The sequence below is a fragment of the Petaurus breviceps genome, unplaced genomic scaffold, assembly GCF_028583685.1.
Source record: "Petaurus breviceps papuanus isolate PSGF00001 unplaced genomic scaffold, PetGlider_PUasm1.0 37, whole genome shotgun sequence".
NCBI classification, from domain to species: Eukaryota; Metazoa; Chordata; class Mammalia; order Diprotodontia; family Petauridae; genus Petaurus; species Petaurus breviceps.
The window spans coordinates 93690005-93712528 of record NW_027186296.1 but is presented as its reverse complement, the minus strand read 5'-3'; the positions used below and the strand labels follow the sequence as shown (position 1 = coordinate 93712528).

The window sequence follows — 22524 nt, the reverse complement described above, 5'->3', positions numbered from 1 at the left end:
TGGAGCTAAAGAGTACTTATTAATGGTTCTAGGTCAGTATGACAGGAGGTCCCCAGGGAAGTGCACAGGGATCTTCCATGCTGCTGTGCTGTTTAACATTTTTATAAGAGGCTTAGATAAAATCATAAATGGTGTGATTATCAAATTTGAAGATGCCATAAAACTGAGAAAAATGGATAACACAACAGATGTCAGGATTTACAAGGATCTTGACAGTATAGAGCATTGGACACAATCTAACATCAGTAGGGTCAAATGTAAGGTATTGCACTTGGATTCAAAATAATAATTATAATAGCTAATATTTATATAGTGCTTACTGTGTGCTGGGCCAAGTGCTTTACAATTATTATCTCATTTGATCCTCAAAACAATCCTAGGAGGTAAGTCCTGTTATCCCCATTTTATAGAAGAGGAAACTGAGGCAAACAGGGACAAAGTGACTTGTCCAGGATCACAAAGCTAATAAGTGTCTGAGGCAGCATTTGAACTCAGTTCCTACTGACTCCAAGGCTGGTCCTCTATATACTGAACTATCTAGCTACACTGTGCAGTTGGCAAGTATAAGATGGGGGAAGCATGATTACACAGTTCTGAAAAAGATCTGGTGTTTGGTGTACTACTAAAACAGCCAGTACAGGTTACAAGGGTGATTGATGTAGCAGCCAAGAGAACTGATGAAGTCTTGAATTGCACTGAGAGACCGAGTCCAGGAATAGGAAAGTGATAGTCCCACTTCATCCTACCCTTATCAGACCTCTTCTGGAGTATCACTCTCAGTTCTGGGCACCACAATTTAAGAAGGATATTGATCAATTGGAGAGTGTACAGAGGAGGGTGCCAAGGATGGTGAAGGACTTCGTGATATAAAAGAATCAAGTGAAGGAAGTACACCTGTTTAGCCTGGAGAAGAGTAGATTAAGAGAGATATGGAAGCTGGCATCAAGTATTTGAAAGAATACTGTGTAAATCGGAGATTAGACTCCTTCTATTTGGCCCTGGGGAGGTGGGGCACAGAACTAGGAGCAAAGGGGAAAGAGTTACAAAGAGGCCAATTGAGGTTTATTTTCAGAAAAAAAAAATACAATTTCTTAACCATCCACAAGTGGAATGGACTGCCTGGAGAATTAGGGAGTTCCTCCTCCTTGGAGGTCCTCACACAGAGACCAAACTACCACAAGTCAAGTGGGTGATAGTGGGAGTTCTTTCTGTGTATAGGTTGGATTAGGTAGCCACTGGGATCTCCTTCAATTCTCAGATCTGATTGTACTAATCTTCAATCCAGAATCTGTAGACTTTTTAGTATCCCATGGTATATCAGACTGTGAAATTTAAAAAAAAAAAACCCAATCATTTTTGTTTTCTCTCCCAAAGGATGACACTAACAAAATAAAATGTTTAAAATTTACAGGTTAAAGAATTGGAAGAGCAACTAGATAATGAGACACTCCGTAAGGAGATCCATAATCTCAAACAGCAGCTGGAGCTTCTGGAAGAAGATAAAAAGGAACTGGAGCTGAAGTGTCAGAATTCTGAGGAGAGGGCTAAAAATCTAAAGCATTCAGGTAAAGTTGGGCAGACTCAAGGTTAGCAGTTAACCCCCTTTAGCTAAAACTGTTCTACATTTACAGAATTACAAGGGCTGGTGAAACAGTCTTATCTATTAGTCCTTGGGCTTTTTTTTCATGAACTTTGGGCTTTCTTATCTAAGGTGTAAGAATTAATTGAAACAAACTGAAAATATCCCAAACTTGGAAGATTTTTTTTTTTTTTAGGTTTTCAGACATTGTCAGGGAATACTTTTCTTTCTACTATGTGTTTTGCCTTTTTTTTTTAACCTAAGCAAGACAGGATGTGGCCATCAGCATAGTGTATAATAATATTCTTAACACTACACTTAACAGTATAGTTCATGCAGTAACCCACATTTTTTTGGCCTAGATTTGTGATTTCATTAATGAGGAATTTATCTATCAAATACATATATATATGTATATATATGTATTTATTGTTTGTACATAGTTGTTTGCATATTGTCTCTTCCATAAGATTGTGAACTCCTTAAGAGAACAAGATGTTTGGTTTTTTTCTTTTCTTTTTTTTGCCTTTTTATCCCCAGTGCTTAGCATGGTGCCTGGCACATAGTATGATAAATGCTTGTGTCTGGCTCTATTTTCCAGTGAGGAAACTCTTTTAACAAATGCACCACGTGCAGCTTGTTTCCAGGAGCTCTTATTAGTACTTATTAATACAGTACTTATTAGTAGTTGCCCAGGATCATGCAAGTAGCATAGGTCAGAAGCAGAACTTGAACTCAGATCTTTCTGACTTCAAAGCTGGTTCTCTATCCATTATACCACACTGTCTCTACAGTATTCCACATGTGTAACCTCAAAACTTAACAGTGTAGGATCTAAGAGCTGGAAGGAACCTTAGAAATCACCAGACTCAATTCCTTTATTATACAGGTGAGGAAACCAATAAATACTAGAAAGATAGCATGGGACATGTAAAATTTGGATCACCAAACACAGTGGAATAAATTTTTTTTTCAGATGTTAAATTTTAAAAAAGAAAGGTGATTCTTTCCATAATTACTTCAACGTTTCATATGAGGTCTGTTGTTGTTGAAGATTTTTAAATTTTTGTATTAGACTGTAGAAATATCTCACATTAAGTTATCCTAACATAATTTTTGCAGCAGTATACTTCATACAGTATTCCTAAACCCCATGGAAAAGACATAGGATCCTGTTGCAGTAATATTTAATCAATGGTAAGGGGCAACCAGCTGGCACAGTAGATTGAGCACTGGGCTTGGAATCAGGAAGAAGACTCTTCCTGAGTTCAAATCCAGCCTCAGACACTTACTAGCTGTGTGACCTTGGGCAAGTCAATTAATCCTGTTTGCTTCAGTTTCCTCATCTGTAAAATGAGTTGGAGAAGGTAATGGCAAACCACTCCAGTATCCTTGCCAGGAGAACCCCAAATAGGGTCATGACCAAACAACAAAATGGGAATGTGCTCATGGCTGCACATCTGGTCATTTCTGAAGTCTGTAATTTAATCTCGGGTTTCCTAGGTCCAGTACTACTATCCCGTGCTTCACAATATCTGGTTTTATTCAGTCCTCCCCTCTCTCACCCCCTTGACCCCTTCCCCCCCTTCAGGATCTCTTTCCTGGAATGTTTTAACAGACTCCTAACTGGCCTCTTTGCTTCCATTCTCTTCTCTCTCCAATTCCCTTTCACACATCTATTGAAAGGATATTCCCAATGCATGGGCATTTCATTAGCTTTCCACCGAGTTTGTGATAAAATATTAGTTCCCTTAGCTTGGCATTTCAAGACTTACAGAGTCTACCTCCAGCTACCTTTCTAGCCCTATTTACTCTTCTCTCTTGCATATGTGCTCCATACTCGAACCATATTGTCTCTTAGTTCCTGCCTGCTCGGATCCTTCCCGTTCTGGATTTTTGTAGTCTGCTCCTCTTTCAATAGATGCAGTCCCTACGTATTTCTTTTCGTTCTCTTAAACATCATCCTTTCTGGCTCCTCCGACGCTCCGTAGGGTGTCGTCATCGCGACGCGACCGCCGGAAGTCCTTTCTCCCGGCCCGGCCCGACTCGGCGGTTTTCCCGGCTCTGACGGAGAGGCTGCGCGCTTTCCTCCGCCCCCCGCCGAGCCGCGATGGACGATCCAGCTGAGTCGTCCCCGGAGAAGGCCGGAGAGGGCTCCGCGTCGGACGAGGCGCCTGTTGTTGCCGCTGCCGCTACCCCCGAGCCGGTCCCGGGAACTGCCCAGCCGCCCGACGCGGCCCCGGAGGACACAGACGGCGAGGAGAACGGGGACTCCAAGGAGGCTTTGGCCGAAGACACCGAGCTCAAGAGCCAGGAAGCCTCGGATTTCATTGGGGCTGGAAGGGAGGACTCGTTACTTCCTCCTGCGGCCAAGAAGATGAAGATCGAAACGAAAGAGAGGAAAGAGAAAGAGCACAAAGTAGATGAGGACGAAATCCAGAAGATGCAGATCCTGGTTTCTTCCTTTTCTGAAGAGCAGCTGAACCGGTACGAAATGTACCGACGTTCAGCCTTCCCCAAGGCCGCTATTAAACGGCTGATCCAGTCCATCACTGGCACCTCGGTCTCCCAGAACGTCGTCATTGCGATGTCAGGCATTTCCAAGGTCTTCGTCGGGGAAGTGGTAGAAGAAGCTTTGGATGTGTGCGAGAAATGGGGAGAGCTGCCCCCCTTGCAGCCTAAACACATGCGGGAGGCTGTTCGAAGGCTGAAGTCGCGGGGACAGATTCCTAACTCAAAGCACAAAAAAATCATCTTTCACTAGGTCTCAAAGCAGAAGGAATGACTCCTCCATTTCCCCCCCCCTGGGGTGTCGTGCACTGTTGCTCTGCTGTCCCAAGCCAGTGAGGACACCGTGAAAAAACATCTGCCCCCAGGTCTCCGTGAGAGAAGAAGCAGACACTTTTGAGTTTTGCCTTCCGTCGATTTAGGACCATTTAGTTCAGGTTATGAATGATGATAACTCTTACTTTACTAAGTGAAAAGACTTTGCTAACGTCCTTATTTATGGACTCCTTGTACAAATCATCAGAGAGTACTGTTTTCAAATGGGTAAAATTCTTCTAAGGAGCAATCTTCTTGATTAATCTCAAGAGTACTTTATTTTGCAAGTTTGACATTGGGACCCTTAAACTGCTACCATCTGGGCCTCCTTGTGATTGGACGTTGCTAACAGGCCAGAAATTTGTAACTTGTAAAATTTGATAGTTTAGTTTACAATGTTAGCAAATGGTGAAGTGATAGACTGGTTTTATGCCCTTGTGAAAAATTAAACATCTTGTGGGTTTTGGTGTATGATCATTAAAAATGTTTTTTTTTTAACTTGGCAAATAAATAAATTGTTATCTTCTCCCAAAGCCCAGCTCAGGTGCCACCTATTCCAGGTACTTAATCCTCCAGATGAAATGGACCTTTCCTATGTATTTCTTGTGGCACATTGTTTAGACTCTTCCTCCCCTTTTATCTACCTTGTGTCGTAATTATTTATGCATTTTTTTAAACAACCCAAGTTAGTCTGTGTTTCCCCCCTCTGCACCCCCTAGTTCCTAGCATGGTCCTTATGCATTATAGACAATTATGTTTGTTGTTGATTTTATCATTAGGAAGTATGGAGACTAGGGCTTCTCTGAGTGCAATTCAGCAAGTGTTTGTTATATAGCTTCTTTATCCCCAACGCTGTTCTAAGCACTATAAATAAAAGAAAATATAGCTCTTGCATTCAAGGAACTTGTAGTCTTGTTAGAGAGACAATGCATGATTAAATAATTAAAATTATATTTGACTCCTTGCCCCCTACATTCTCTCAGTCACCAAATCCTATCAGTTCTGCCACTGAAATATTTCATTCTCATCACCTTTTTTTTTTTCATTCCCAATGCTATGCCCATTTTAGGTCTGCTTGACTAAAATGTGCGAGTAGTCACTATTCCTCCTTTATTTTATTCAACATGCTACTATTTCTCTTCATAATGCAATACTTGATCATTTCATTCCCCCTACCCTACTAATAGTGCGTGTCTCCCAAAAGTTTGTTCAGGGCCCTTAATAATATTTCACTTGGTGATCTTGTCAGCTGCCATCAATTCAGTTATTTCTATGTAGATGATTCTCTCATATGTCCAGTGCTAACCTTTCTGTTGAGAAATGCTACATGGCATAGTGAACTGAATGCTAGGTCTGGAATCAGGAAGACCTGAGTTCAAATGTGGCCTCAGATACCTAGTAGCTTTGTGATCCTGGGTAAGTCACTTAACTCTGCCTCATTGTCCTGGAGAAGGGAATAGCAATCTGCTCCAGTATCTTTGCCAAGAAAACCCCAAAAGGGGTCACAAAGAATTGGAAATGACTGAAAAACAACTAAACAACAACCTCTTTGCTCCCCTCCAGACTCACTTCTCCAGATGCCTTTTGGGCATCTCAAACTGGATGTCCCATATACACTTTAAACTCAAAATGTCCGAAACTGAACTCGTTATCTTTTTCATCAAACCCTCCCCTTTTTCTACCTTCTTTATGACTATTAAAGGTCCTACTATCCTCCCAATCATTTAGATTAGCAACATGAGTGTTATCTTCAATTTCTTACTCTCATTCCCATATCCAATCACTTGCCAAGTCCTGTTGTTTCTACTATCTCAACATCTTTTGTGTGTTGCCTCTTTTCTCCTCTGATATTACTACAGAGGTAGCTACTATCCCTGGTGGTGAGGCCTTCATTACTGTACTGGATCAAATTTTTAAAAATCCTATTTTTTTGTTGAAAGCCTTCCTAATCTAGGCCCCTTCTTCCTTTCCATTCTTTTTACACCTTATTCTTTGCCGCATACTCTGATTCAGTGACATAGGCCTCCTTGCTGGCCCCTGAATAAGATGCTCCATTATGTGGCTCCAGGTATTTTCTCTGGTCCTTTTTCATGCATGCAATACTCTCCGTCCTCATCTCTGCCTCCTGGCTTCCATTAAGTCCTACCCAAATCCCATCTTTTATGTGAAACCTTTCCTAATCCCTCAATTCTAGAGCCTTCTCTTTCTTAATGTTTCTTATTTATCCTGTAACTTGTGCATATTTGTTTGCCTGTTTTTCTCCTCCATTAGATTGTGTGTTCTTCGAGGGCAAGGAATGTCTTTTGCCTCTTTGATTTAACACATTTGGCACAGCACCCACATTTAGCATGGTGCCTGGCACATAGTAGGTGCTTAATAAATGTTTATTGACTGACTGATACATATATGTTTATATGTATGTATGTGGTATGTGTCAGAGAGCAGTTTAAGATTATTGAAAGTGCTGCATAACTTCCTACATGTGGTCCAGCCTACTATTTTCTTAAGATTAAATTCTGAGTCTTACTCATTGTACATCTCTTGCCATTCTCAGGTAAATATGCTAATTGACTGTCAATAGACTGTCTATACAGCTGCATGCTATATATAATCTGGAAAACATTTTACATCCATTTTCTCCCATGTATATTATTGGGCCTGCTTCTTTTGAGTGGTTGTGGATTCATTGAGATCCTATAGAGGTTTAAAATCCCATGTACACTCTCTGATGAGTTTGTTCCATGCATGTGACCTGAGACTTTTCTCAAGAAGTGTTTTATTCCTATAATATCTTCCCCCTAGATCTCCTTATTTAAAATCCTACCTCTCTTTCAAAACTCCACTCAAAAATCACTCCCATAATGCTTCCACAAATTTCCTCAAATAAAAGTAACTTCTTGTTTGAATTTCCATAACTCCCAATCTGTACCCTGGTAATATTTTACTTTATATGTTTATTTACATGGTTTCTCTTTCTTTCTTAATTATAAGCTTCTAGTACATAGCCTTTCATACACTCAACAAATAAATGTTGCCTGAAGTAGTTAATGATTAGTGCCATAACGCTTTCTCATAGGTATAGAGATTGTAAATTACAAACACTCTGAAAGCTGTTAAATTTAATATAAAAAAAGAATACTAGTAACATGCTTAAAATACAGATGCTGTCACTAGTTTGCCTCAAAAAGCAAATTGGCATGGTTATCAATGAGAATAAGGAAAGTTGGTATCCATTAGAAATCATTGTTAGATGTTATTCCTAAAATTGATTACTGGCCCATCTGTTTCTGAAGGCAACCATTTAAAGTTTTGAAAATCTATATTAGCTAATTTGTTATTTTGTGAATAAACTTCCTTTTTAGTCTACTCACTCACCTACCCATCCAACTATTCTGACTTAATTTTCTACAGATGTATAGCAGATGGTTACAAAGTTTTGACATCATCTATGAGGGAATAACACTAAGCCAGAGGAAAAGTAGAGCCAGATGGTAGGAAATATGATATTCTGAGAGGGACTTGGTATTATTTTCTGATTTTTCCTTATGGATAATGCAAGGTATCCCAAAAATCTTAGTATATTTTTAAAAGTTTTAGTAGCTTTTGAGACACCCTGTTTTTGAATTACATAAGTGTGGAAAGTAGAAAGAGCACAGTATTTGGAGTCAGAAGTAGTGGCTTCTATCCTTGGACCTGCTACTGACAACCTACATGGCCTCAGGAAAAGTAAAGTTTCTCAGTCTTTCAGCCTGTATTTTTTTTTTTAAAGCAATTGAGGTTAAGCAACTTGCTCAAGGTTACACGGCCAGTTATTTCTGGGTGTGGTGCTGAGTATCTGAGCCCGGATTTGATCCAGGTCATCCCAACACTGGAGCCGATGCTCTTACTCGCTGAGCCACCTGGCCACCCCTTTTCAGCCTGTATTCTAATGGGTGAAATTTGGAGGTTGGACCAGATAAAATACAAGGCCTCATTCATCTCTAAACCCTCTAGTCCTAATCCTGTTTTGTTCTGAAGGCCTATGATTGCATTTCCCCCCCAATAAATGATTTCACCCCTTCATATTTGCTCTCCATATAGTTGATGAACTCCAGAAACGAGTACACCAGTCAGAAAATTCAGTGCCACCACCTCCACCTCCTCCTCCACCACTTCCCCCACCACCTCCTAATCCAATCCGGTAAGTAGATCTCTAAAGATTATTATACTTTTGAAAATAAATATACCAAAGCACTTGGATTTCCTTATGGTAGCAATATTTTTCAAGACTGGTTTATAGCTACGTGGGGTTCCCACAGGCCCGTGCCAGCTACTTGAGGAGGCTGAGGCTAGCAGATCTCTTGTGCTTAGGAGTTCTGACCTATGGTGGAGCTCTTTCACTTAGGTGTCCACACTAAGTTTGTCATTAATATGGCAAGGCAGGGATGTCCTCCAGAATGCCTATAAAGAGGGGCAAACTGGCTCAGGTCTAAAACAGGTCAAAAAGCTATGCTAATCAATAGTGGGGTCAGAACTGTTAATAGTCTCTGCACTTCTAGCCTGACTGAGGAAAGAATAAATGGAAAGGCTTATTTATAAAGTTAGAGTGTTAGGATAGTACAAAAGTAGATGGTGACCAGTCATATCACTCTGAAGACATTTTTGAAGATAGTATATTAACCTTGAAAACTCTTCTTTTGGTATGGAGAATACCTAAGTGGACTGCAGGTTCATTGAGTGCAGAAGGAAGAGGAATTTCTTTGATACACATCTTTCTTATGTTTTAAAGTTCCAAATTCCTCCTAGGCTTGGGAAACTTGTGGGATTTATTTATTTTTCCTTCCTAGTTTTGTTTTCTGCCTTAAGGAGTTTCAGTTAGGCTGAGAAGATTGTATGCACAACAAAAGTTGTTCTTTTAAAAAAAAAGTCTTCAAAATTTACCTTATCCATAAAATCCAAAGTAATTCTCAGAACATTCTAGATGTAAAGACTTCTGTTTTATTATCTAACTGTGCATTTGGCTTAACTGTTTTTGCTTCATGGATAATAATTAATTTTTAAAAATCAAAAGCAAGGCTTGCAGTACTTTTGTGAGATCATGGATTTGAAACCAGAAGGGACCTTAGAGGTTGATTAGTCCAACCTCCTTCTTTTACAGATGAGCAAACTAAGGCTTAGATAAATGACATGACTTATTCAAGGTCACACAAATAGTAAGTAGCAGTGCAAGTTCTCTGGCTCTAAACCCAGCATTCTTTCCACTGTAGTTCTCTCTGTGCCTAGAGAGAGAGGCAGACCACATTTTTCTGTTTTCACAAACTCTAGAAGTAATAAGGAAGCAGCATCAGCCATATATGGCCTTGATCTCCAGTTTAAAAGGCTTATGCTCATAAAGAGAAGCTAAATATTTATTAGTACTTTAAGATATAGAAATTATAATATCTCAGAGTTGTGAAAAATATCACTGTGAAGAGGAATTTAGGGGCTTCTCCTGGTCTTTTTCTTGAAAGGTCTCTCATGTCTATGATACGAAAGAGATCCCATCCGAGTAGCAGTGGAGCCAAGAAAGAAAAAGCAGTTCAGCCAGAAACTGGTAAGTGTCATCTTTGTTCACTTTATTCAGTTATGTGATGTTAGTCATTTATGTACAAATACTGCCCAATATGAAATCTCTCTGGCTCTGAAATGTTGACAATAAGGTTTATGAGTAGAAATTTGATGTAATTTCTCCACAGGGGTTTTGATAGTAACCTTGAACAATTAGTCCTTTGGGTATTGGTGTGGGCATCAGGAGGAGACTTGGGAACTGGGGCCTTCCCAATTTTTGTGGTCATTCCTGGAAATAGTAATGGCCTTAGAATGGCAGGGAGATAGAATCTGGTCTGAGGATTATTGGATTCAGGAACAGCTCTGCCTTTGGCAGTTTCTCAGCATTACCAAGTTTCCCTGATTATTCATTGTTAGCTTCCCCACAACTATGCAATTTGAACTTGTTTCTGGTTTAATTTTGCGTTAGGATGATTATGTTTATTTTTAAGGTTCAGTGGGGTCACTCAGAATAAAATGAATTCATTCCCCCTGAAACAGACTGTATCTTGAATATGTTATCTTCAACTGTACTATTTAATAACACTAAACCATCTAGTATTCTAAATCCTTTCAATATCTAAAAATAAAGTTTTATTTACAATTCACTGAAATGCAGCAATGCTTTTCTCCTGACTGCTTTTGCCATTAGATTGTTGCATTGTGAGACTAAGTAGAAATATTTATATAGAGTTATAATTCTTTGACAGCTTCTGAAAACAATTTTGGCCAGAAGCACAATGGTGCATTTTGATCTGTTCATGGTATTTTGAAAGGTATCAGGGAATAACTTTAAAATCATACTGATAGAAGGGATACATAGTACCTTACCAACAACACATGCAGATTAAACAGCATTCTCTGAGTGATGACTTATTTTGATGATGGCATATTTTTTTCATAGCACCTTATACGTAGTGGTTACACCATAATATATGAAGTAGTACATGAATGGGAGAATTTCAGACTTCAACTGTGGAACTGACTGTCGTTTTCATAACTGGAGATTGGAATGTCAAGTTTAGGGTTCAGTCTCAACATAACTCTTTGATGTGGCATCCTACAATGGCTCATGAGATACAGCTAACCATTTATAATGTGATTTCCCCGAGCCCATGAAAACTGGTTTCTTGTTGCCTAACTGTAGTTATTACTGTTTAGTGAAGTAACTTGTGGTGAATTTAGGCAGGGTATATGAAGCTATTTTACATATATCTTAAGGTCTGAATTTAAGATGCCATTATGGATTTAAAAGAGTTTAATTTCATGAAGAATCAACCTACCAGACCAATTTTGGCTCCCAGGAGATGTGTCTATTGAGTTTAGGTTCTTGTCAGTCTCCTACCAAATGGACTTCTAGTGATAAGAAGCAGAAAACTGGGAGGGAAAAACAACTTTGTAATTACTTTAGATAAAGGTTATGTTTATGACCCTTAGTTTAAAAAAATCAAATGTGTCAACATGACAAAATCACATTTATATAATGCTTTAAGATTTTAGAAGTATTTTTCTTACAACAACCTTATAAGGTATTTTAACCCCCCTTTTACAGATGAAGAGACTTAACCTTATAGAGGTTAAACCAATTGCTAGTGTCACAAAGAGAAAGACTTTGAATCCAGAACATTTTGCTGTGCACTGTACTCCCTTTAGTTTTTCCAAAGAGTGGTAAGGAATGATTTATGAATACAATAAATGACTGAATGAAAAAGCAAAGATTCCCCACCTTCCCACCAGTTACCAGATTTAGGGAATCCAGTGAAATCGAGAAACTCATTCCAATCACCTTTAAATGATAATAAAAGGTTATAGAGGGACAAAAAAAAGTTCTTATCATTGCTAAGTAATAACAGAAGGTTATGGAGGGTGTTTTTTTCTCCTTATGAAGCTATTTATTTTTCAAGTAGGTTTTAAAATTTTAAGCCTCAATTAATTGCATTGAGTTATTGAGTCAAGACTAACCTCACAGCACTATTTCCTAGGAAAATTTGATTATTTGGTGGGTGGTTCAGTAACATTAGAATTGTCTTCATTTGTCATTTTTCTTTAATCTCCAGCATCCTGGATATTTCTTTTGTCCCTCTGATTACATGGTTTTGTGAGACAATTACTCTATCATTACAGAAAGAATTACAAAATATTCCATGAGTTCTCCGTAGGCTATTCTTCCATATTTTATAAAGCCACTTAATCATTTTGAAATTCATATAGATTGTTTTTGGCTAGTTTAACAGTGAACACAAATGAGGGTGAAAGAGAAAAAAAAATGTCCATATTGTGTGTTTACAAATAGATAACTTTAAGCTTGTATTGTGTTTGTGTGAATAATTTGGTGTCTTTTTTTCCTTTCAGCCAGTTAGACTTTTCTATTTGGAGAAAAAACAACTAAGGAATTACGTTCTTGTTTAAAATATCTATAGGATACAGATAGGCATCCATCTTTGAATCATCAATATTATCCTAACCAACAAGTAAAAGAGACTGTTTAAAATTCCTATTATGTTAGATGTTTTAGACGAATGAAATAGCTTTGACTATAATGTTCCATCTGTCTGCCTTAATTGGCTTTTGTCTTCTGTGATTAATTGGGCTTTAGTCATGTCTTCCCAGAGTGCTGATGGGTTAGTAGGAAGTGTTTTACCATCAATTGCCATGCAGTTCTTCCATCCTAATTCAGGATGTTTTTTTTTAATTTAGCATTTTTCAGAAGCCACTTTTTACTTTTCAGTGAGTCATTTGTCCTTAAAGATGCCAAAATGGCAGACCTGAGGTTTGTGTCATCCAATTTAAAGCAGTTTCAGCAGAAAATATTAGTTGCTATATCTCAGTTTCTTGACATATCACATCTATGAATTAACTAGGTGTCAGGAAAGTTCCAAGTTGTAGCAGTGTGTGCAACATAATAGTATATTATAGCCTTAGTATATACCTAGGTGACTACTGACTCACAATGTCTGGGACATATATATTGTCTTACTTTGTGAACAACATTATCCATTTTTGAGAAGATTAGCTGGAGTTAAGGGTTTCCTGAGACAGTAATAACATAAAAAGGCAAACTGCCCATTTGGAAGATATAATCTGTTGATCTTGGCTTTGTTAGTACCCTACTGTGTCAGGGCCAGCTGGTTTAGGCATATGTATTCTGGTCCCAATTAAAAAACCGAGACTTTGGATGTCTAAGGTATGCCTTAATAAGTGAAATATTAAGAACCACTCAACATTGGCTAACAACACATACTTTTGAAGATTCCAGATTTGCTCATCCTATTTATCTGGAGTCAGAGCTAATAATCTTCCTGCACTTGGACAGTATGCAAATGATCTACTTTTGTATAGGGCCTAATAATTAATGTAAGCTTAGCCTTACTTGTAAGTAGTTTGAGACAAAGTACCAAATTTCAGCATTATAGCAAATGGCCTTGAACTGGTAACTCACCTCAGGTAAATTCACTGAATCTAGATAAATCTCAGTTGATTTAATAATGTTTTGTACCACAAAGGTTAGCCTATAGTTTAGATAAACTTTCCTTTAAAATGTAATTACTTAATTGAAATCATTCCTACATTTATGTTTTTGTCCAACAGGAAATTTAAAATGCCTTTAACAGGCTTGTGTGAATGTTTTATATTCATGTGATTCATCAGTAAAAAGTGGACATGGGGGGAAAATAGATTTTACTTATTATTTGTTTGCTTTTGTCTGGATTTCCTCCAATGAGGAAAATATCTCTCATTTTTTTTCTGTCAAACCTTTGATACTTTCACCTCCTTTACACTAATTTCTTGGAGGGACAATATATGACGTCTGCCAATAAGGTATAAAATCCCCTTCAAGGAAAAAAGGCATGATTATTTAGGATTAAGTGCAAAGTTGGGTTTAATAAGATCTGGAGAAATTCCAGGAATGAACCAAGTATTCAGTAAAGTCTGTAATTACGCTGACAAATAGGGCAAAATTCATTTTAATTGTTTGATATGAGGGAGTCATTATTGACTTAAATGCCTTAATTAAAAAAAAACACACAACAACAAAAGCCTTCCCATTTTTGTGACTCAGCTCTGTTACAGAAACTTTGCTACCTGACTGCTGTTCACCTGAATAGAGTCATGGTGCTCTGTGACTCTTGGCATCTGAATAGTGACTGTGTGGTATGGCACATTGCAATCTTTCTAAATCACAAATTGCAGAAAAGTAGCAATGGACTGAGAAGATAATTCTCACTTCACAGCAGAAAATATTTCTTCTTACAGTTTTCCTGGGCTTTCTTCATTTGAAACTCAATGAAATGTGTTTTCTTTGAACAGCTGAAGAAGTCACAGACCTCAAGAGACAAGCAGTTGAAGAAATGATGGATAGGATTAAGAAGGGAGTTCATCTTAGACCAGTTAATCAGGCAACCAGACCAAAGGCCAAGGTATAGAGCAGCTAAATCCTCTTTCTTTTTTTCCTGTTTTGGTGCTTACTTTAGAAGTGAAAAATGAAATATAGAGTAGTACCTTTGTAGAAATAATGTCAAGGAACAGAACTGACATAGATACATTATGACAATTATGTCATTTTTTTGTGCCGTTTTACTGGGGGGAGGTGGTGGATGGGGCATGCTTTTGTTCCATAGCAAATCCAAATTCGTGAAGTATTTAAGATATTCCAGCTCTTTCCTTATTAAAGGATAATGACATTAAAATTAGTTATCCCACAAACAAAAGACAAGGTATGAGGTAGTCATCCCCATGATGTTTTCTGTTCTTTGCTTCCTTCCTTTTTCATTTGATTAAGATTCATTTAGGAAGTTTATAAGTGCCAGAAGAACAGAGATAGTTTTGTAAAACACTGAAAAGATACAGAGTTGCTACTTTTAAAAAATTAAACATCAAATCTCTTCAAAGACAGAGATGAAGAAAATATAGTAGAAGATTTTGTTCAATTATTTGGTCCAGAAATGAATGAATTCTCAGGGTCCTTCCCAACTTTGAGATCCTGTGATAAAGTGATTAGCATCATACTCTTCTTTTTGCTTTGTATTCCTGTCTCATTGAAATGATGCTAACTCTGAAATTTAAAATCACTTTGCTGGGTAGTTCCTCATTTTAATTAGATGCCTGTGGACACTTCTCTCTGCCTCCCCCAATTTAAAAGCTCTTTCTTACCCTCAAGAGTGCCTCTCTGCCCATATAGATCTGTGCCTTTTAGGATTAGCTGGGGTTCTGTTAGTATTGGATCCTTCTCTACCTACAATCAAATTATGTTTTGCCATAAGTAGAAAGCAGATTTGGCCATGTTGTTACCAGAGTGGCCACTGTGTATTGGTCACCCCAAGAGGATAAGTAGGGAGATAGAAAGCAATCTTCTATATTTTCAGTTTGGACAGATCAGAAAGTAACTTATCAAATAGAAAGTAACTGATTTCCACATAATGAGGTTCATTCTTACTCTGGTAACCTCCCAAAAACCAAAACAGCTTCCTAATCAAGAAAGAGAATTTACAGCTGGTAAGATGATTTAGACTTTAGGGGAAAAAGTACTGAACTAGGGATCAGGAGATCTAGGTCCTAGACTTGAATCTGACCCCTGGATTCAAATCTTGCCTTTGATGAATACTTTCTGCATGATCCTGGGCAAGTCACTTAAAGTCCCTGGGCCTCAGTTTCCTCATCAAATGAAGGAGTCGAACTAGCTGACTTCTGAGGTCCCATGTTGTCCTAGACACATGATTCTAGTTGATACTAATTGTGTATGCTAGTCATGTTAACCTGAAAATTACACCACATTTTGTTTCTCAGCTTATAAAAAAAGAAATAATACAATCTATGTACATCACTGGAAGAGTTGTAATAGTAGTGATCAGAATGCAAGTGAAAACACTACAAAAATGAAAGGGCATTTTTAAAAAGAATATTTTTTTATAATTTAATGAACACAGCTACTCTGGAATAGATAAGCAAACCTGAATTATTGCAAAGCGAAAGTAATAATAAATTCTTAATAAATCTTAAATAAATAAGAAATAAATCTTAAATTTATAAATAAATTTTAAATTATGTTGTCTAGGAAGAAATGTTTTAAAAAAAAAGTTATTCTTAAATTTATCGATATTTAGTTTTGTTCCTCCCATCCCACTTTTGGTATATCATCTTTTTTTTTTCTTCTTCACATGACTCTTTCAGCAGTTACACATTATTTAAAGTCAGTTCAAAATCTGGAAAGAAACTGAGCAACGATCAGTGGACTACTGGGTTTTTCGCTGGTAATAATTTACCTGTATAGATTTAGTTTTAACTTAACTGGTCAGTATTTTTTTTTTTAACAACATTCACGCTTGATGCATGCTAAATTTCAGGCCCCTTTCTGCATTACCATCCCTGCTTTCCTACAGTGCTAGAAGTGAAGAGAGTGTATGTTTCCAGCTGCCTTCCAGTTGGCTGGCTTGGGCAGTGAGTTCTAGAGCACCAGCTTTCTGGCTGAACAATTTGCATTCATAGGCCTGCCCGGAGGCCATATTTTCTAAATGAATTTGTGAGTGCTGTGACTAAGCTAGTGTCTCTGAAGCTTTTGACTGGCACTGATAGCATGTGGCATCTTTAAGGAAAACTGTTGGCAGTGAAAGTTTAGCTCCTTTGTTCAATTTACATATAAGCAACAAACCTTTCTCTCTGCTCTCCTCCCCCTTCCCTTTTCCTTCCATCCCTCCCTCCCTCTGCCTGCAGTCTCTCTTTCCACATTTTTGTTTTTGCTGAAAAGGGTGGGTTTGAGGCCTCCTGTGTCCTTTAGGTAGAGGAAGTTGCAAGTTACTCTTAAAACCTACTACCTCTTGATTGGAGAGAAGGGTTGGTCATTTTTCCACGTCCAGAGGAAAGTGGTAGAGTGTTAGAACTGGAGTTAGGAAGATCTGATTTCTCAGTCTCAGATACTTACTGGCTATATACCCTTGGGCAAAGTAACTTAATGGTTGTCTTCCTCAGTTTCCTCATCTATAAATTGGTGATAATAATAGCACCTAACTTCCAGAGTTGTTATATCAATATTTGTAAAATATTTTGCAGAGCTCAAAATGCTACATAAGCGATAGCTATTATTATTATTAATGTAATCATAATTACTGCATTAGTTTTTCTTGATCACTACCTTCCTATGAGATGAAGCAGGAGGAAAGTTAGAGATCTTACCCAACATCATCTTTTGTGTGAAAGTCTCACATGAAATTGACCTTCATTATCAAATGGGATGAGTTGAACATTGGCAGGGATTTTGCTAGCTGCCTTTGAGGGTCCAGAGCTTCATTAGAGCTCCAGATCCAGCCAGCCATTTCTCTATTTCTTCATTCTAGTTTAGTGGAAAGAGCAGTGCTAGGAGTTAGTAAAACTGGATTCTAGTTCCCACTCTGCAGCTTTCTAGCTACATGACCTTGAACAATTGTCTCAACATGTTCAAGGTTTTGGTTTTCGTTTTGTAAAATTGGGAGGGAAAGAGGGACCTGTTTTCCAACGTTCCTTCCAGCACTAACCATTCTATGTTTTTGAGTCTCTCTGCCCACTGTCCCTTCCCCATGACTTTCCTGAAAGGAAATTTTACCACCGATAGTCTGTGGTAAATAGGGTTCAACTAAACCCAAAAGAAGTGGAGAGAGGAGTTTTGGTTCAGTATGACTGCTTCCCATTCATAAAAGGAGATATCAAGTAGCTAAAATGAAAAAGTGTGCCAAGGACAATCCTGAGAAAACCTAAAAGAAATGGTTGAAACTGATTATTTAACACATCTTTTGGCTGTGCTGTTAATCAAATTAAATACAAAAGCCAAATTATATGTACTTTGGTCCATTATCTTGTGTTTGAAAAGACAGCATAGTGTGGTAGACAGAGGAGAAGCTTTGGAGTCCAGAAAACTTGGGTTCCAATCCTACCTCGGATACAAAATAACTGTGTCACCAGGTTTAGTCCAGGTCAAGGTGCTCAGTGCCTCAGGTGACTTTCCAAGTTACAGAGGAAGTGTTGGTCTTTGACTTTGGTGGGGGAAGTCTACACTGCTTTGAACATAACTATTTTTTTTTCATTTTCCATTTAACTGTTCCATGGGAACACTAACATTTCTATGTTTTTTCTTACCCTAAGAAATGGGCATAACAAAATGATGCAATTCATGTATGTTGCCGGTATAACCCATAGCACCTTTTTGATAAATGGATATTTCTGTGGCTTAATAGTTTTAAATTCAGAATAACACACCTGCTGTTTCTGTCTCCTCCCCACCCCTTTCCCCATTTAATTATAGCCAGAATCTTCAAAAGGCTCTGAAAGTGCGGTGAATGAACTAAAAGGAATACTGGTAAGAACAAACCTTAGCTTATCTTCAATCATTTTCATTTAGTGGGGGATTAGAGGAAAATGTTTTTATAAATCTGATTTTTTTTCTGAACAATTACATTTGATATATGTTGAGACCTTTTATGAAGCCTTGTTTCTTTCTCTGATTATTTGCTTTGTGCCATATTTATTTTCCCTTTCTCTTTCACAGGTGTTAATAACATATCAAATAACACATTTGTAGTTTCCATTCAAGACTTAGCCCTAATCGGTTTTTTTATACCTGTTACACTAAATTGCCAAAATGATTGTTTCCTATTCTTCCTCTTCTAATCCCAGAATTCCAATTTGAAGATAAAATGTTGAACTATATGTTAGAATCGTCATGCTTGTTAATTAATAGAAATACACCCTGGTTTTTTATAGAGATGGCAGTTTGCTTAGTGTATAAGGAGAAAATTTTGACATTCAGGTGGAAATTTGAGAATACCCCAGATCTGTTGGAAACAGTAACTGCTGAGGAATAGAGCGATTGTCACCCATTCTCATTTGTAGCCTTTCTTTTTAACCTTTGAGGATAAATTATATTCTTTTAAAAAGATTCATTTGTAAACAATTAAATTTATCCTCTAAAGTAAATTCAAAGATTTTATTTTTTTAAGTTGCTTAATGTCCTTATCTTTAGCCATTGTTCTCCATTCTATAGTTCAGGCATGTGTGTGAGCCATCACTGAATTTATAAATGACTGTTGCACTAGCCTGAACAATCATCGAGTTTTCAGTGGCAAACTCATTGCTTGGAAAGTGTTTAGGATACGAAGGATTCTATTCTCAATACCAGTTATTATGCACAGTACGTCAACAAACATGGGGGCGGGAGGTGCAGGACTAAATACTCCTGTGTTTGTTGTTACTGTGCTAATTATGCATTTCATGCAGACATCCACATAATTGTCGTAAACAAAATTATTTTCATTAAGTCTGTCTTTAAATTGTAGACTTAACGCAAAACAGCTCAATTATTTGCTTTAGTTTTAGGTGAGTAGGATTAGCTCTGAAGTGATGCATATCACTGGTTAACACCCTCGGAATAGCATATTTGAGCTGTTGTAGAATAAATGTGGGTTATCTAATGTGACTATTATGCAAAAAAGTCTCTATTCCGTGTTCTGCTAACAAGAACTTTCTATAAGCCAGGACTTCTACATGTCCTAGTCATGGAAAGAATGCTGAAACTTTGAGTCTGGAGACTCAGGTTCAAATCCTGACTCTAGCACTTGACCATTGTATGACCTTATGCAAATTAGATCACATTTCATCTCCTCTGACCTTCAGTTTTCTCTTCTGTAAAATGGGGATGATAGCAGCACTTACCTGTTTCACAGGGTTGTTGTACAAAAACCTTTACAGCCCGATAGAAATGTGAGCTATAATTATTGTCTACTGTGTAACAGTATTTGATACTAATAATAACAGTGTCAGGAAATATAAGATGCTAAAGTATCTTCTGAATTATGAAAGATTGATGAAATATTATTTAATATAGTTTTTATATTAGGTTTTCATTTTTAAAAATCCCTCAAATAGACCTGTTAGGGATATATGGCAACTGGAATAACTTGAATCTCTGAGACCAATTTTCCAATAATCTTGGAAAACAGAGTTAACTTCCTATCAGTGGTGTTATGCTTAAGGCCTTTTCTCAAAACTGTGTACCTTTTTGAGATAGGAATGTATGTGAAATAATTTTATGTCCTCTAACATTTAATTTTTAGAATTTCATTAGGATGTAGAGTAGGCAAACTACTCAAACAAAAATATGCTCTTAAGACAAAATAGCATTCTCTTCTACCTTCCAATATCTAGGCTGAGGATTTTTTTTTATCTTCAAATTATGAATCACTTTACTAAAGAATCCCTTCCCAGAATGCTTGGTGTATTCATTCAGCCTGGTATTTTCACCAGGAAATGCTATATTCACCAAGTTTTATACTCTTTTGCTTGCTACTTGTTCTCAGGCCCATCTTCCATTATTATTAGAGGACTGCTCTCATAAAATCTGACTAGAAACTACTATTTTTACCTTACTCCCAATCTCATTAATGCTAGTGCTTTGCAATTGCATACTTTATGTAGGAATGTTCTTTCAGTTCTTTAACTTTTTTGAAAAAGAAAAAGTGAGCAAAAGACATGGACTTTCCTTGAAAGAGGAAGCAGTAAATATTGAAGCCCTATAGTGTCATATGCTTTTGAGCCAAGATGATTATAAAAATCCTTGAACAATGTAGGGCAAAATGGAAAGCCACAGTTCTGCTAATCAGATGGTGCCATAGAGGTCTATGTGCTGACATGCAGTGAGTTCCTGGCTGTGAAAAGCATGGTGGTATTCAGGCCTGCTGCTAATAGTCAGGTCATAGATTATTGGCAGGTGCACAGTTGAGAGAATTTGAGGAATCTAGCTCTATTCTAAGTGTAACAGAGAGCAAATCATTTTTTAAAGCTTCTGTATGAACTTAGACCATTTTTCCCAAGCTTATTTCCACATAGTTTTAAAGTTATTTTTATTGTCATTGAATTATAAGAATTTTGAGAACTAAGAAACCTTTTTTTAGTCACTTGAAAGCCACTTTACACTGTTAGATGTTAAGGGGTTTTTTCAGTTTAAAGAAATGACATTTTCAGAGAGTAAATTTATCATCTGTAGAGTGAAAGGATTAAACCAATTGATCTTTAAGTTTGACCCTATTGGCTCTCTGAGTCTGAATTTCAAATCAAGTCAAAAATATTTATTATTATTAATTGCCTAGTATTGCAAATAAGAAAAACATCAAAAACTTGATGTTCTTTTTACTTAGTTGCTCCCCAAGTACAAATGTGAGTTATATAGTGACATCTCTTTCGTTTAGTATTGTTACTTTTTGGTGTTCTTAGTTAAACCAGATGTATTGGCATTTTGATGAAGGAAGAGATCTTAGCTTTGAGAGATCTGGAGTCTACTAGGAAATGGAATTCTCAAGCTTTGAATTTTGTGGGGGTAACCCATATGTTAAAAAAAAAAAGAATGGATGTGGGAGAATGTTTCTGTGATCTAGATAAAAATCAGTGATTTGGATGAAGGCAGAGATAGCATTCTTATCAGATTTGTAGATGACATAAAGGTGTATGTGTTTGTGCGCGCACGCGTGTGTGTGTGTGTGTGTGTGTGTGTGTGTGTGTCTGTGTCTGTGAGGGGGAGAGGAAGAGAGAGAGAGGAAGAGGGAGAGGGAGAGCAAGCACATTAACCTCTTCATATGTTCTAGGCCCATAGTGCTAAGTGCTGGGGATACAAGTACATGCAAGCAAAATAGTCTCTGTCCTCAAGGAGTTCTCATTCTGTTTGAGGAAGATGACACATGCATGGAAACGGGGAGTGGAGGTGGGGGGAAGGAGACAAGGCCGCAGGCAAGGAGATTAGGATTAGGTGTGCAGCATTATATATGTAGTAAAGTGAACTGTGTGTCTCTGACACTGCCTGTCAATCAGCATATAGTAGTTATTTTGGCCTACACAAAATATGATATGATATTCCTCTAAATGCACTCTCTGGATTTTTTGGTAGTAAGTATAGACTTAATATCTATATTTCCTGAAACAAGATTCTTTTAAAAATTATAAAATGACTGCTGCTTAAGTATTTCCAAAGTCAGCATCTGTAGAGCATGCATCTAAAAATAACATGAGCTCTTCTATTAATTAACCTGGTTTGGGCTTGCCAATGGTTGGCATTCTGACCCTTTTAACAATGAAAAAATTTTGAACCATAATGGAAAAGTAGCTGCACAGTTTGAAATTTCTGACCATTTAATTTTATAAGCAGTTTCATTATTGATAAGATTTTTATTAAATGGGGACTTTCAATAGCCTGTACTTAGTTGATAAAGGCTAGACTTATAATCTACCAATGATTACAGTAACTTCATTCGAACTCTTAGCACTAGAGATCTTAAGTGATGAAGGATTACCATTTGAGTAAATAAATGATGCCAGATTTAGTATTCACTATAATCAAGTCAGTATTGTATTTTTAGAAATCTTACCTGTAACACAGGTTAGGACGGCTAGTTATAGAAAACAGTAGGCATGTCATGAAAAATAAAATGGACTGGTGAATTCAATGTTTTACATCTTGGTATATATTCATACATATCAATGTAAGGAAAAACAGCAGGGGTGTGTGTGTGTGTGTGTGTGTGTGTGTGTGTGTGTGTGTGTGTGTG

General features: G+C 37.4%; 2 protein-coding genes across 4 annotated transcripts in view; both read left to right on the top strand.

Moving 5' to 3' along the window:
• SHTN1 (shootin 1) overlaps nt 1-22524 on the top strand; it is a 115528-nt gene that overhangs the window by 68321 nt on the left and 24683 nt on the right. For all 3 annotated transcript variants that reach the window (XM_069099039.1, XM_069099040.1, XM_069099041.1), the window contains exons 10-14: nt 1412-1565; nt 8483-8582; nt 9892-9974; nt 14276-14385; nt 18237-18290. In XM_069099039.1, coding sequence (XP_068955140.1) covers nt 1412-1565; nt 8483-8582; nt 9892-9974; nt 14276-14385; nt 18237-18290 — 501 coding nt within the window. The remainder of the gene's footprint in view (nt 1-1411; nt 1566-8482; nt 8583-9891; nt 9975-14275; nt 14386-18236; nt 18291-22524) is intronic.
• On the top strand, nt 3574-4900 carry LOC138169518 (transcription initiation factor TFIID subunit 11-like). Its single transcript, XM_069099043.1, has one exon. The coding sequence runs from the start codon at nt 3690-3692 to the stop codon at nt 4341-4343; it is 654 nt and encodes a 217-aa protein (XP_068955144.1). The 5' UTR covers nt 3574-3689; the 3' UTR covers nt 4344-4900.